Here is a 15,120-nt window from a genome sequence, read left to right on the forward strand (position 1 = left end):
CCCTAGACTCTCCGTGCTGTTTGTTTCCTCTCCTGTCCACCTCTCCTTTTGTTGCTAGCTGTAATGTGCAGTGGATTCTCAAGATTCTTTGTGTCAGAGGCTGGTTTTGGAGGGGGGCATATATGGTTTGTGGATTCGTTTTCATGCCATTTTTACATATATTTGGGCGATATGTTTGTTCTTGTAGTCTGAAAGCTAAGGAATTTCAATTGTAAGATTATTTTGGATCTGCGGTGTTTTTCAGGATTCTATTAAAAAATAACTTGCGGGTAGGATTCTACAAACGTTTACCCTGTGAGAAATCCATGGACATGCTTCTTTTCCGTGTTTATTACTTGCCTGAATTATCTCCTTGTAATTATTCTTACTGATTATCTGGTAGCAGTCTTTAATTAATTCTACTAAATTATGTGGTTAGACTTGAAGTTGGAATTCCACGGATAAAAAAGCTTGAGGTTGAAGAAAAAAGCTTCCATTGTTTTCCTTAGACTTCAAAAAGGAATGGCATTCCCAGATGACGATGAGAAGATGAAGGTACAAGTCTCTTGTTTCTCCCGGTTCATATAATCGTATTTTTTTTGTTCCCCTTCCTTACTTTCCATGATACATCATGAATGCATCTGCAAGCTGAATGAAGCATTGACCAAACTATATTTCTCTGCACAATTGTACTCTAGGGCTGTCGACCGAAGATTTTCGGGACGAAAGAGAAGAAAGCCGCAAAGAAGACAGACCATCCAAGCTCCTCCACAGGTAGTTCATCCTATTTCTTTTGAAAACTGAATAATTGAGTCAGTGTCTTGTAGGAAGGTGGCATCATCTAACAAACCAATGAGCATAATGCTATCAAATTTCATCTCAAATTGGATTTTTTAAAGTCAATTAAGCCTATGTTGAATCTATAGAATGAGTGCTATGAAGAAGCAGGCAGTTCACATGACTCTACTTGAATATGGTAGACTTCATGTGTAAAACAATTCCACATTGGATGGCTTGGGTTTAGAGATTTGGATATTTATTTTAAACTTCAGTACAATTGTTATTAAGATTTTGTGTTGACTTACTGTTTCATGCTCTTGTCATATGCAGTTAAGTCTGCACCAAGCTCTTCCAAGCCACCATCTTCTTCCCCCTTCAGAACGCTTTCAGGTAATTCTCTATCGGGCACTTTCCTGCACCGTACCACTCGTTCGATGATGCTGATTTGATTGGCTTATTATTGTGTTCCTTTGAACTATTTGTTAGCAGAAGTTAGGAGCATACGTCTCAGCCATTTCCTTGCCCGTTCTCCAAGTGCTATAAAAACTGAAACTTTCAGGTCAAATATCTAAACTTTCATGTTCAGTTATACTCCGTCCTCTAGGTGGAAATCAGATTAGTGTCTTGAATTTCATTTAGTTCATTCATTATACAGGATATTTATTTCTACATGGAACGTCGGTGGAAACACACCTACCGCTACCTCTGAGTTGAACCTGGACGACTTCATTCCTGCTGATGACCACTCGGATATTTATGTTTTAGGGTAGGTAATCCATCTATTTCTCGCAGTTCTGAAATGTACATCTGTCAATATTAGTACTCGCAACACTAAACACTATTATAATAATGTACAGTATGTTGCTCCCCCTATTCATTTACTTACATTCCATGTATAATGAGAAAGAATAATTCTCTTTCTCTTTTGTTTCTTACGGCTTACGGGTCTTATGGTTTTGTTAACATTCTGGCATATAATCGTAAATCTCGTTTTCTCCTAGAGTCGATATTGTTACATCTCTTTTTTAACCATCACACAGTTTTCAGGAAATTGTCCCTCTCAATGCCGGCAATGTGCTTGTGATGGAAGACAATGAACCAGCTGCAAGATGGCTGGCTCTTATACACCGCACGCTAAACCGACCAGCTAACGGGGATGCTGATATCTTCCAGCACAAGCCATCTCTATCCCTTGATTCAACCTCGTCTCAGTCTTCGTCAAACCTTGATGCTTCTTCTTTCTCTAACCGCTCTAGTTCTGCAATCTTCCAGTCCTCCTTAAAATCTATCAGGAAGCCTTACATGCCTACTCACAGAAAACTGCTCAAACTCTGCAACTGCTCTGTAGAAATGACCAGGAAATCCTATAAAGATGCTTGCTTTGGATGCCCACAAGGATCCACTAATGAGACTGACTCTTCGGAAGAAGAGGAAACAGATGAAAGATCGAATAAAACTCATGGTTATGTGGTTGATGGAGTGACTTCTACTTCTTCCTCTAGGGATCAGCTAAAATATAACCTCGTTTCTTGCAAACGAATGGTTGGTATTTTTGTGACAGTATGGGCAAAAAAGGAGCTAGTGCCACATATTGGTCATGTGAGAACATCATGTATAGGTCGTGGAGTAATGGGCTATCTTGGAAACAAGGTTAGAACTGAATCAATTATTCGAGAATTTCCTTCCCGCTATGCAAATTGTAGCATGCCCTGAAAGTTTTATGGAACTACAGGTGCAAGATAAAATGTTAGTCACAAAGACAATAAAATACAATTATGTAGTACTGATATAGAGTATAGACTATGCTCATGTTCTTTTCCTCATATCAAGTTCTTCATCGGCATTCAACATTTGTCTACAACTACAGAAGCATTTTACTTGACATACTCCAACCTAGATTGACAAAAAAAAGCAGAAAAAGAAAACAATTCTGAAGCACCCTTTGCAGCAATCCCTTATCCTTTACGCCATGCACTTATTTTTTGGACTCAGGGATGTATATCAGTGAGCATGACACTGCACCAGACAAGCTTTTGTTTCATCTGTAGCCATTTGGCTTCAGGTGAAAAAGAAGGCGATGAGCTGCGTCGCAATTCGGATGTGTTAGAGATCCTGAAGGTCACGCAGTTTCCAAGGATTTGCAGAAGAGCTGGGCAACGAACCCCTGAGAAAATTATTGACCATGAGTAAGAAACGCATGCCACAGTTCTCTGTAAGGTTTTATTTGTCGTGCTATTTTATGATTCTTGTGCTGTTTATTTAGCCGCGTGTTATGGTTGGGGGATCTGAACTACCGTATTTCCTTGAGCTATGAAGATACCAAGAAACTTCTGACAGAAAATAATTGGGATGCCCTTTTTCAAAAAGATCAAGTAAGCACCTAAAAATGGCACTGATTTTTGCTAATTAGTTGCGCAGAAGTCAGAACTTTCCTTGTGTTCTTCTACTTTCTGGTTATATCATGGTACACTTCTGTTATGCATTTTGTTTTCAGCTTAACACTGAGCGCAATTCTGGAAGGGTGTTCAAGGGTTGGAGCGAAGAGAAGATATATTTTGCTCCCACGTACAAGTACACCTTTAACTCGGATTCCTATTCTGGAGAAACTGTAACCTCGAAGAAAAGAGGAGAACCCCAGCCTGGTATTAATCTTACTCAATTTAGTTTGGTTTATGTTACAAGTAATTCAGACTTTAGCTGGTCTCACAGCTTCAAATAGTACTAAAATTTAATTATGACCACAAAATATGTACACATTCATTTTTTTGAACCATGCAAGAGCCATGCATGTATATTAATTAGAAGAGGGAAAACCCACCACTGTGGGTGTAAGTCCTACAGAAAAAGTACACGACCTAAGAAAAGCTCAGTCTTACAACAGAAGTAACCGACCGCCAAAAACAAACCACAGACAGAGAGGATGAAATTAACAACCAGGAAGGGAAAGGCGGCCTGCACTAGCTAGACACCAAAGTTTTGCTCCAGCCTTAATTGGATCTATAACCTCGTTGATCGACTTGTGCAGCTTTTCAAAAACCCTGGCATTCCTTTCCCGCCAAATCGACCAGGATGTAAAAATCACTAGGGAGTTAAACCCACCAGTACTAGCGCTGCCAATGATGGCCCTTCCGTGTTGCCACCATTCTCATAGTTGCTGGTCCGTGCTAGGAACGACCTGATGAAAGTTTTCCCAGTTCAGAATGGTGCTCCATATAATGTTAGTGACCGCACAGCCCATAAAGAGATGACGAATAGTTTATTCCACCGCGTTGCAGAGCACACATTTCTCGTTGTGAGGTAGGCCACACTTACTCAATCTGTCAGTGGTCCAGATCCTACCATGAATAAAATGCCAGACAGCTAGCTGCACTGAAGAGGACCCCAGGCCTTCCAAATTGCATTAGTGGAGTCACAAATAATCTTGGTGTTGAAGACACTCTTCAAGACATCAGCAACACCCTCAACTTCCAGATGGCGAAGCTTCCGATCATTTATTTAGGCCTCCCTCTCCATCTCAAGAAGACAAGAAAAGTAGATTTCTTGACTCTGATTGAAAAAATTAGAAGCAGGCTTGCATTATGGGAGACACATATGCTGACGCAAGGTGGATGACTAATCCTCGTTCAATCAGTTCTAAGTGCGATTGCCATCTTCCATTTGTTATCCCTAGATCCGCCACCATGGGTGTCTAAAGAAATTAACAAAATCAGGCGTGCTTTCTTATGGAAAGGAACAGACGCTGTTGCAGGCGGCAAACGTTTAGTAAATTGGCAGGCTGTTTGCCATCCAAAACCCTTCGGAGGACTCGGCATCTTAAACCTGGACATAATGAACATTGCTTTTAGTGTCTTCCGGGCCTGGAAACTGCGTGCTGAAGAAGAAAAAACCTTGGTGCTCACTAGCTTGTCTTGTTGACGAAAATGTGAGGCAAATCTTCAACGCTGCCACCTAGGTGGTCATGGGCAACGGTCCGCGATGCTTCTTTTGTGACAAATGGAATAGTGGGAAAACAATTGAGGAGATCACCCAGGACATTTGTCAGATCATCAACCTCAGCACCAAGACATGTCGAACGGTCGCTCAAGAGCCCTTCTCAGTGGAAACGGGCTGGTTGACATAAAGAAGCCAATATCTATAAATATATTTTTTACAAGTTTTAGACATTTGGGAGGAAATCAATTCCCTCCAAATTAACCCGGACGAGGAAGATAGGTGGATTTGGTCATGGAGTAGTAAGGGGTCGTTCTCCACAAAGTCGGTATATATACTCATGTATGACTTCAATAATCTTGCATTTCCCATCTTTGCGTACCGGAAGAAGTTTAGACATGGTTTGTTCTCTCTTGAGATGAAACCAAAAGTGCAAGCATACTGGTTAAAGTGGTAGAAGAAGAAAACAATAAACTATTTGCACCATCACATAAATCATCAAGAACACGTTTAAAATATCGAGTCTATCATTTGGTTGATGTATAATTTTCTTTTTACAATTCAACAAAGCATATAGTGTACTCTCTAGTGTCTATAGACCTAACTACGCAACAAACTATTAAAAAGTTATTGATTCGTGTACACTAAGTGGTTCAACTTGTTCAGGTGTGATAGAATACTGTGGCATGGAGATGGTATTGCGCAGCTATCCTACTTCCGCGGGGAGTCTAAATTTTCTGATCATCGCCCTGTCTGTGGATCATTTAACGTGGTGGTAGATAAACTAGACAACAAATCAAAGAGGCGCACGCCTAATACTAACATCAGAATTGGTGCCGAAGAGCTCTTACCAACAAGAACGAACAAGGTTAACAAAGGTACGTTCTTTAATTTAGTTAATCTGCACAGAATAAAATGTAACTAATAGAATTCAGATAAAGCAATGGAATGCAAAACTCGACTATATGCATATACAGGCAAATTACTAATTAGTATGAGCCACTGCAGGTGCTGGGACCAAAATCACAAAATAAATCGGTTCATATGATGAGACTCGTGGAGTAAGGTGCGGACCAAATTAATGTGCGACAAAGAGAAAGGAGATTGTTATGTTGTACAGTAAATGTAATCACATAGTTTTCAAAGGGAAAGTGAGTAGGTTACATACTTCAGGAATTTCCGCAAAGATTTTTTGTTTGTTTGTTCGGGTAGAACAGGTAAGCTTATGCACATTTTTGCATGTTGTCTCTTGTAAACCACTGTAGTTGTAGATGGGGAGGTTCAAGTTTGTCTGGAACGAAATTGTACTGAAACAAGACATGCAACAAAATGTATATGAGGGTCATTTTGATTTCCATTTTTGAAACAAACATGGGATTAGTATGATGGGCATGGTCATTTTTTATGAATACTTATTCATATCATTTTGTCCTTGCTTAATTAGTGTTCATAATCTCGATTTGTTGAGCATGTCTGTTACCCTTACGTGTCTGCTGTTCTTAGCTGACATTGAAGGACAACTTTCTAGAGCGAAAAACAAACTAAAGAAGTGAGGAATGAAAGGTGAAGGCTAGCACAGATCATCAAGCCAGTGAGAGGAGCAGCGAGCTCCTTCATTGTGTAGCAAAGAAGGAAAATATATGTTCTTAAGCAAAAGGATGTTCCATGCAGTTGCGATACCTCCCTGAAGAAAAACTCGTTACAGGACGCCCTGTAAATCAATATTGGAGTCTTTGCTGAAGCAATAATTCCAGAAGAGGTTGTGTTGTACGATAGCACGCCAAGCTGTCTCGAGGCTGATGGCTTAAATTGTACGAAGAGTTGTTCAAAAAGAAACACACTCCCTCCGTTTCCGAAATAAATTACGCCAGAGGAGTACAAAGGTGGGTATGCTTTGCACCTAATCTAGTGGTACACGCAGGATTCAGAACAAATTTTTGCCAAAAAATCCATCTACCATTTATAGTACTCCCTTCATCTAAAAATAGGTGTCTCGTTTTTGTCTAGATATACATTTTAGTTACAAAATACATCCGTATCTAGATAAAGTTAAACCACCTATTTTTAGATGGAAGGAGTAGTACAAAGAAAATAAAAATAAAAATACAATTTGGTCTTTAGACCATCTAGCCACGGACACTAGTGGTGACCGAACTCGCCCCTCCATTACCACAGCCAGACAAAGTTTGTCGTAGTAGAATTTATTTCAGTAGGTAAATGAAAAGTTGTCATGTTAATACCATAAACGATCAACACACTAGAGAAGCAACCATCTGTAAAGATGAGATCAATAGATCAAAATAGCCAGAGTTGAATCCACACCACCGACTAGATTTGAGGAGACCCGGGGGACATGCAACTCCGCACATCCTCCGCTGACCTTGGTTGAACCATTAGAGCGATGATTGGGCGGAGAAGACCTTATTTTAACTTTAAGATGTAGCTGCCGTTTCATTATCTCGAAGAAAAACACTAAAAAATAACCTAAACAAATGAGATGATCACCCTCTACCCAGCGAGGGTTGTAGTTCGCTTGTATGTCAATCTTTAAAATACTTAAACTCGGCCATTCACTCGATTAAAAGGGGGCTAAACTTAAAAAAAAGATATAAAAATAGAAGGCAATCCTTGTTACGAGCAACAATTATTTTAAGCGGGCTATATGTTGGGCGTACTAATAAGACCATCTTGGTGAAAAGCTGTTTTTTGTTGCTCCGTGATTCAAATTTGATTTTCAAATTGCACGATATACCTCCGTTCCAATGAATACGACGCTTTTTTTTTAAACAAACTATGTAAACTTTGATCAAGATTTAGAAAATTCATTAACACGTACAATACAAAATCAATATTGTTAGATGACATCATGAAATATATATGATATATGTATAGTTGTTATTCTATATTGGTTGATCGTTTTCTAAAAGTTTAGTCAAATGTTACTTAACTTGGACTTCTTTAAAAAGTTCTGCTCAGTTTTCCCTTTGTTTCCCTAAAATAGGCAAAAGGAAAAAGAGTTGGAACCAAAACTACAATACCTTAAGAACCCAACCTTTAAATAAAATGAAATCATTGTTCTTGGAAATATAACAACAAGAACTATCCAAGAATCCATAGAGGTTTAGACCTAACTCAACGAAGAACTGAGTTGAGTTTTCGATGAGAGCAAAACTAAATAAAACTAAAAAAACCAGGGACATAAAAATAAAACTCCCTTTTAAAAAAGCCTTATGCATTGAACGTTGGAAGTACGGGGGTGCTTGGTTTCCAACCAACTTCACCAAGCCAAAGTTTGGTAATTTGTCATGTGTGTGATTTTTGCCACATTTGAGAGTAGCCACACCTTACTATCTATTTGACCTAGCTGCCATTGAGTGAATTCCTTGCCAACTTTTGCCACACTTTGTGGCTTTCAAATTGTTAGCCACATTTGCCAAATTTATGTTCGGAAAAGTGCGACCGGAACCAAACACCCCCTTGTATCAATTTTGTCAAACATTTTTGGCACATGACATATGCACCGGGGCGGAGAAAACGTGAGAATTTTCTTTTCGCTAGCGGATTTTTAAATTCGGCACCATTCAAGATTTTCATCTACGCACGATCCTCAGATGACGAATATCATACTGTACTTGTATCTAAGTTCTGACGGAAGCCAGACACTCTCTTATTTTTTGACAGCTGAGATCTCTGTCTGCCTGACTTCAAGGCGCACGTTTTCTCGGTGCGTGGCTCGCATGATTCCGCCATGTCCGTGCCTGCTGCCGAGCGTGCGCGCACGCTCCTTGGCTTCCTACTGGCCGTCCGATCGACGCATCCTGCCACCTGAGCGGCTCAGATGTCTCCTCCTCCTCCTCGTCGGACCCGCACACTCGTCCCCACTCTGTCTGTCCCGAATCGGGGCTACTGGCGACCATTTCCAGGTAGCTCCGCCGTCACCGCTCCTCGCTCCTCGCCGCTCGCCGCGGCCTGCTCCATTGCTCGCCTGCGGGAGCGAGCTAGACCCTGGTTGCATTCTCGCCTGCCATGGCGCGGCCTCGGGCGGGGGCTGCCCCACCCGTCCCCGTGCCGTTACTCCTCTCCGCCCTCTTCCTCCTCCTCGGCCGTCGCGACGCTGCCGGCGGCGGCGGCGGAGTCAGGGGCAGCTCCGTGTACCCGGCCCCCGTGGTCTACCCGCACCACTCCCGCCAGATCTCCTGGCATCCCAGGTAAGCCAAATTTCATATCTTTTCCCACTGCCCCGCCGTTTCCCTGTTTCATTTCCGCCTCGATCTCGATTTGGGTGGAGCGGAATTGGACGATTTATCATGCCGCCTGCTTGCTCCTCTCCGCAGGGTGTTCCTCTACCCGCACTTCCTCAGCGACGACGAGGCCAACCACCTCGTCTCCCTCGTCAGTGCCTCTGCTGCTCCAATTCCCGTACCAAATTCAGAGCGCTCGCTTTGCTGCGGGGATTGATCTGATTCTGTGTCTCTCCTCCTTGTCCAGGCGAGTGGGGAGCTCAAGAAGCCCGGCGACATTAAGTCGGGCAAGAGCACGCTCAGCGAGGTCCGCACCAGCTCCAGCTACAGCATCAGCAAGGGCAAGGTTAGGCATTTGCTTCTCAGCTCGTAGGCAGAGATTATGGAAGAAAAAAACCCCATAAATTGAGCATCTATTTTGGCTGTTCCATCTGAGTGACAGTGTTCACATTTTAGTGCGGTACAATCTTCTTGTACCGCCTAATTAGGTGATAATATGCTAGGAGGGCCAGTTCTTCTATTCAATTGTACTTTTTCTAACACTGTATACTTCGGTACTCTTATTATGTTCTTATTATTTCTCAAGGCGTCAGTATCCTCATTATTTAGTGACTAACCGAAACTAGTGTCCCCGAGTATAGTACAATCCATGAACTTCTCTCACTTGCATGGCTTTTATCTAATGAAAAAATTATGTCTACATTTGTAGGATCCAATCGTTGCTGGTATAGAGGATAAAATTGCTGCATGGACATTTCTTCCAAAAGGTTTGTGAAACAATAGCACTGCACCTTTCTGTTCATGCATTTCATTCAGGGGTTCTTGTTCTCGCACTTAGAACCTCCGAGTTGTACTTAAATTTGGCACGGGAAGCTATTTTCGTTACCAAATTAGAATCTAGTCCACTGCACGCTAACCTAACTGTGCAAAAGTCTTAATAAAACAGAAAAGAAGTGGCAATTTTTTTTTCCTTTACATCAAGTTAGCAACTTCATAGACACTCATACCGAGTGGCAAACTAATCCAACGACTTAATATGTAGGTGAAGTGGTGAACAGCTAAAAACAACACTGTGACAGTTGTCCTACAGTGACATGTTCGACTAGCTGGCCAAATTCTGTTCTCAAACTCCTAGAACATGCTATCTTCAGTATTATGTCCATTTTTTCCTAATTGTAGTACGGCTACATATTGCTACTTGGAATATTTGTACCAGTTGTGGAATCACATCAAATGCATTGCATCAATTTAAGAAACCTGATTCATATATCCTAATTTGGAAGCTGAAACTTTCCCTTTTCCTCTTTGAACAGTATGTCATAAAATCCTCAGCTAGATAAAAGGGAAATAATAGGCTTTTTTGTGCCCTTTCTTACTATGTATCTTCCGATTCCATGTGTAGGGTAGGAAGTGGAACTTTAAGGATCTAAGAATTTTACTATTTCTAGTTTTGCTTATAAGTGTTCTACGATAAGCAGAGAACGGCGAAGATATGCAAATTCTAAGGTGTAAGCGTGGAGAGAAGTACGAACCGAAGTATGATTACTTCACAGACAGTGTTAACACTATGCATGGTGGACATCGCGTAGCTACTGTACTTTTGTACTTAACAGATGTTGCAGAAGGAGGGGAAACAGTTTTTCCCTTAGCCAAGGTATTTTTACTTTCTTCACGGTCATGCTGCTCAGTAAGATGGTAGAAAATGCTTCAGATTGCTGATTTTTCTAATGAGTCAGCCACAGGTAGCCACTAGGCCACTACCACCGTGATTTTCTCCTGCACCTTTTCCTAGCTTGTTTTGGGATTTGTTATTAAATATCCACATGCATTTCTCAAATAGGAACATACAAAGAAGGGATCACATGGTAAAGATGCAACCTTGTCAGAATGTGCAAAGAATGGCATTGCAGGTACAATTTTTTTGCTCATGTCCTTTTCGGCAATCGTGATTCTTGAGTTATTACAAGACACCCAAAACATTTCTTGGCTGATACACACCGTAATCATCGTGTCTTAGTGAAACCACGGAAAGGGGACGCCCTCCTGTTCTTCAACCTTCTCCCAAACACCACAACGGACCCGTCGAGCCTCCACAGCGGATGCGAAGTCATCAAGGGGGAGAAATGGTCCGCCACGAAATGGATCCGTGTGGCCTCGTTCGACAAGGTCTATCACGCACCAGGCGGCAATTGCACCGACAGCAATGACAGCTGCGGGAGATGGGCTGTGCTGGGCGAGTGCACGAAGAACCCCGCGTACATGGTGGGAACCGCGGCGTTGCCCGGTCACTGCAGAAGGAGCTGCAACGTGTGCTAACATCAGGATGTGAGAAATCCGTGGAACATTGACGGTATGTTGGCAGTCAGGTTCATACGTACAGGAGTAGCAGGCTCATGAGGTCGTACCAAATTTTGGTTGCGAGTAGTCCCTGTTTCTTGGTTACCAGTGTTTTATCGTTGTATGATAACTTGGCTGGAAGGGGACAGACCCCTGTTGATTAGTGCTCATAATTTGTGTTAGGCAGGCTGTTTTTGTTGCTCTATGCCTATGGTAACCTGGCTGGAATCAGACGACAGACCTTTGTTCATTATGTTAGGCGGGCAGAGATCAGCTCATTGTAGCACGAGTTGTGTATGCCATATATAAATTCACCAGCATGTGGATCCGTTTTTGCTTGTAGAAACTGTCATCCTTCTCACTACTAGCTATTGCTGTATATCTTCCCTGAAATTTAGCAAGCCTTTCCAAATCATTTCGTTGTATGCTCATTTTTGTGCAACGAACTGAGTCATTCATATGCACGGAATCTTGTGGCATTTGGCAGTGTGTGATGATGCTGGAGAAAAAGGGTGAGAGATGGAGACTGGAGAGAAGGTTACACGGGATCGATCGAATTGAATGGCTCGATCACGGGACGGTTTTCATTCATGGCAAAGTGCTCCAACCCACAACCGCCTCTGAATTCATTGCTTACATTGCTGTTACGTACACGGAGTACGAATGTGGTGTACCGCACTTTCTTATCCCAAATTCAGAATGTTACGAGCTACAACCGCCTCTGAATTCATAGCTTACATTGCTGTAATGTGCTGTACCGCACTTTCTTATGCCAAATTCAGAAATATTAAAAACTCCAAAAGCGCAAAGTTTTCCATAAAATCGACTTGCCATTTGGGCGGTGCAAAAAAGACAAAAATTGCTGATAAAAGTAAGCTTTTTTGTGATACAAGTTTTGTCTTTTTCATCGATCAAAAAAGTATTGGCTTTCTAAGGAACTATGCGCATAGATTGCCGAGATGTACATGACTTTTTTTTTGCTGGAACTTGTTGACAATTAAAAATATGTTTATTAAAGATATTGTTTTTAGATGGTGGAAGCATGCATTGGGGTGCGGAATTGAAATTCTCAATGTTAGGAGACTAAAAAGGAAGGATCTTAGTGTGCTGTAAAGGAAGAACCGTGTGCTATATCAAAACAAAACATACCAGTAGTGTATGTTTTGCAGATGGAAAAATTAGCTGATGCCAGCCGGACGGAGGATACCGAGCACGCATAGTTCATGCGAGTTCGCGAAGATCACGCACGTCGAAGCTGGTGGTGTTTGTTTCTCCCAGAGTGAGACGGCTCGGCGTCACGTGAAAGAGATGAGGACGGAATGCGTGTCTTACATACAGAGTCTGGGAATCCAGCAATCAGAACTTACATCACGAGGGAATTTATCAGCGTGGAGAAATCAGATCACACATCATATCAAGCCGGGAAATGACAGGTATATGCACCTATATACCAGAGAACCATACTGCTAGGCATATGTCTACGGTGAAGAAATCCTCGTCGAACAATCTGGCCGTGGGCACCTCCTAGAACATCATCATCCCGGTGGCGAAGGCGGCGACGAGGGCGTGGGTGCTGGCGGCGACGGAGCGGCGGTCGGCGTGGCTGCGCGGCGCCGGCGGCGAGGGGAACGGCGCAGTACCTGCGTGAGATTGATGACATTCTGTTAAGCTCGTCAGGATGAATAACTGTACACACCTACTGCTACTACGCTTGGGTCCATGGTTGTGCACAGTAGTAGTAGTACGTGACAAGCACGTGAACAAACCTAGACGGCATGGCAGCATCAACTGCTTTAGTCGACTGTGTATGGATAATTCTTAGGCCAGGGCGTTATGGCGCCCGGACTCTATCCCTCCCGTCAGATACGGCTGGAGATGCGCACGCAACATTTTTGCACAAACGACCCTGTACTTTTTCGACATCAGGAAATAGTCCCACGAGACAGGTGAATAAGTTCCCCAAATTGGGTCGAAACCCTAAAACAAATCCGCGTGGCTCCGCCGCCGCTCCCCTCCCACCGAAGCAGCCCCCGCGTGGCTCCGCCGCCCTCCTTCGCGCTGTCGTGCGCAACCGCCACCGACCGCCGACCGGTACGTCGGATCTCGCCGCCTCCGCCACGACTTCCGGCGGGGAGGAGCCACTGGTCTCGCGTGCCGGTGCTACCGTCGGGCGGCCTGCTTCACGCGCAGCGAGCCGCCTCCTCGTCGTCGGGCGGCACAGCGCCGTCGCGCTCCTCCCTGCACATTTCTCCGGCTGGCACATAGCCGCCGCCGTGGCCGGACGCGGACGAGCCGCAGCGGCTCTCTCCCGCAAGATCCGGCGAGATCCAACAAATTTAGTGTTCTTTCTTTTTTCGAATGGATCCAGTAATTGTGTGGATCCAATAATTGTGTGGATCTTGTATTAATAAATGGATCCAATGCTTGATTCGAATGGATCTTTGGAGATTTTTTGATGGATACTTTTTTCACTGTGTTAGATACTCATGCCAAATCAAATTTCTTATGAAGATCTATGAAGAACTATACAAAGATCTGTGGGTTGCAATGAATGTATCCAATGGTTTCTTATGGTTTGGCATTGATTTTTTGTTGTGGAAAAATGTTACTCATACAGGGATACATGGATACACACTGCATTTTTAGATATTCATGTTCAAATTTGGAAGAACTTCAGATGAAAACAATAGATCCACATAAGAAATTTGTGAAGAACTTTATAAAAAACAAGGACTACTAGATATAAATCTGGTAAAAACTATGGTCTATTTTGCAAATACAAGCCACCAATCTAGATGCAAACGGACGGTGGGAGATTGAGTCCGGGCGCCATAACGCCAGGACCAAATGCGCGTCCCGAATGCACGAGCATATTGAATATTTCTGCAGCAATTATTGTCATAGCATTGCTTCTGTTTTTCTTGGTTTTTAGCTTAGCTACCGTCACGAGTGTCTTGTACTCCTATGAATCACGAATCATTGTTCTTGATCTTGTGTAGAGAGAAGATTAAAGTGAAGTCTCGACTGAAATTCTTTGTCGCGGCGCTTACCGGGGAACTGCGGGCTGTCGCCGGAGGGGCCGGGCGCCGGAGACCCGGACATGGGCGCCGGGGACGGGGCAAGGCCGCGCACATTGTACCCGAATGCTGCAGAAAAAGTTTGAAACTCTCTCAGAAACAACCTCGAAAAAAAAAAAAACTCTCTCAGAAAAGATGCTAAATCAAATCAGATATCGGAAGTGTTTGAAACTACTGGTAGCTTATGAGTTTACCGGCACATGTGCTGACGGGCGGGGTTTCGACGCGGCAGACGCCGGGGAGCGCGAGCGCGCGGGAGTAGTCGACGGCGATGCCGTAGGAGTCGGCGGCGCCGGAGAGGAGCTCGCAGAGGCAGAGCGGGTTGGAGCCCACCATCCCGGCCAGCTCCGGGCAGCACGCCGCGTCCGGGCGCGCCGTCGCGCTGCCCGCCTGCACGTACGGCAGGCAGTCGGACATGTTGAGCAGCGAGTTGAGGCACGCCGCGTCCATCGCCGCGGCCGGGGCAGGCGCCGCGGCTGCCGGGGCCGTGGAAGGTGGCACAGAAACGTGCTGCGCAGCCACCGCGCCGCACATGGTCGTCGTCGAAAGCAGCAGCGCCGCGAGCACGGCCTGCCGCAGGTGCTGTGCCGGCGCCATGACTGCTGAGGATGAGGATGCCGGGGAGTTGCGGCGGGCGGGCGGGCGGCTGGTTTGTTGGGAAGTTAATGTGGAGGCGGGCGAGAGGAGGAAGCGAGCGGTGCTGCTTGGACTGTACTACCACGAGAGGCTGATGAGGGTGTGTGCATATATAGCCGTGGCGTGCGCGTCTTGGTGGC

General features: G+C 44.0%; 1 protein-coding gene and 1 pseudogene across 1 annotated transcript; one reads left to right on the top strand and one right to left on the bottom strand.

Moving 5' to 3' along the window:
• The first annotated feature begins 501 nt into the window (after window positions 1-501).
• Window positions 502-11,595, top strand: LOC124648748 (annotated as a pseudogene).
• Window positions 11,596-12,791: 1,196 nt separating this feature from the next.
• Window positions 12,792-14,854, bottom strand: LOC124706204 (non-specific lipid transfer protein GPI-anchored 2-like). Its single transcript, XM_047237856.1, has 3 exons — window positions 14,539-14,854; window positions 14,318-14,413; window positions 12,792-12,907 (listed from the first exon to the last, which is right to left on the bottom strand). Exons 1-3 carry the CDS (start codon window positions 14,792-14,794, stop codon window positions 12,792-12,794), a joined length of 468 nt encoding a protein of 155 aa, XP_047093812.1. The 5' UTR covers window positions 14,795-14,854.
• Window positions 14,855-15,120: the final 266 nt, after the last annotated feature.

Source organism: Lolium rigidum, chromosome 4 (genome assembly GCF_022539505.1).
Source record: "Lolium rigidum isolate FL_2022 chromosome 4, APGP_CSIRO_Lrig_0.1, whole genome shotgun sequence".
Taxonomy (NCBI): Eukaryota; Viridiplantae; Streptophyta; class Magnoliopsida; order Poales; family Poaceae; genus Lolium; species Lolium rigidum.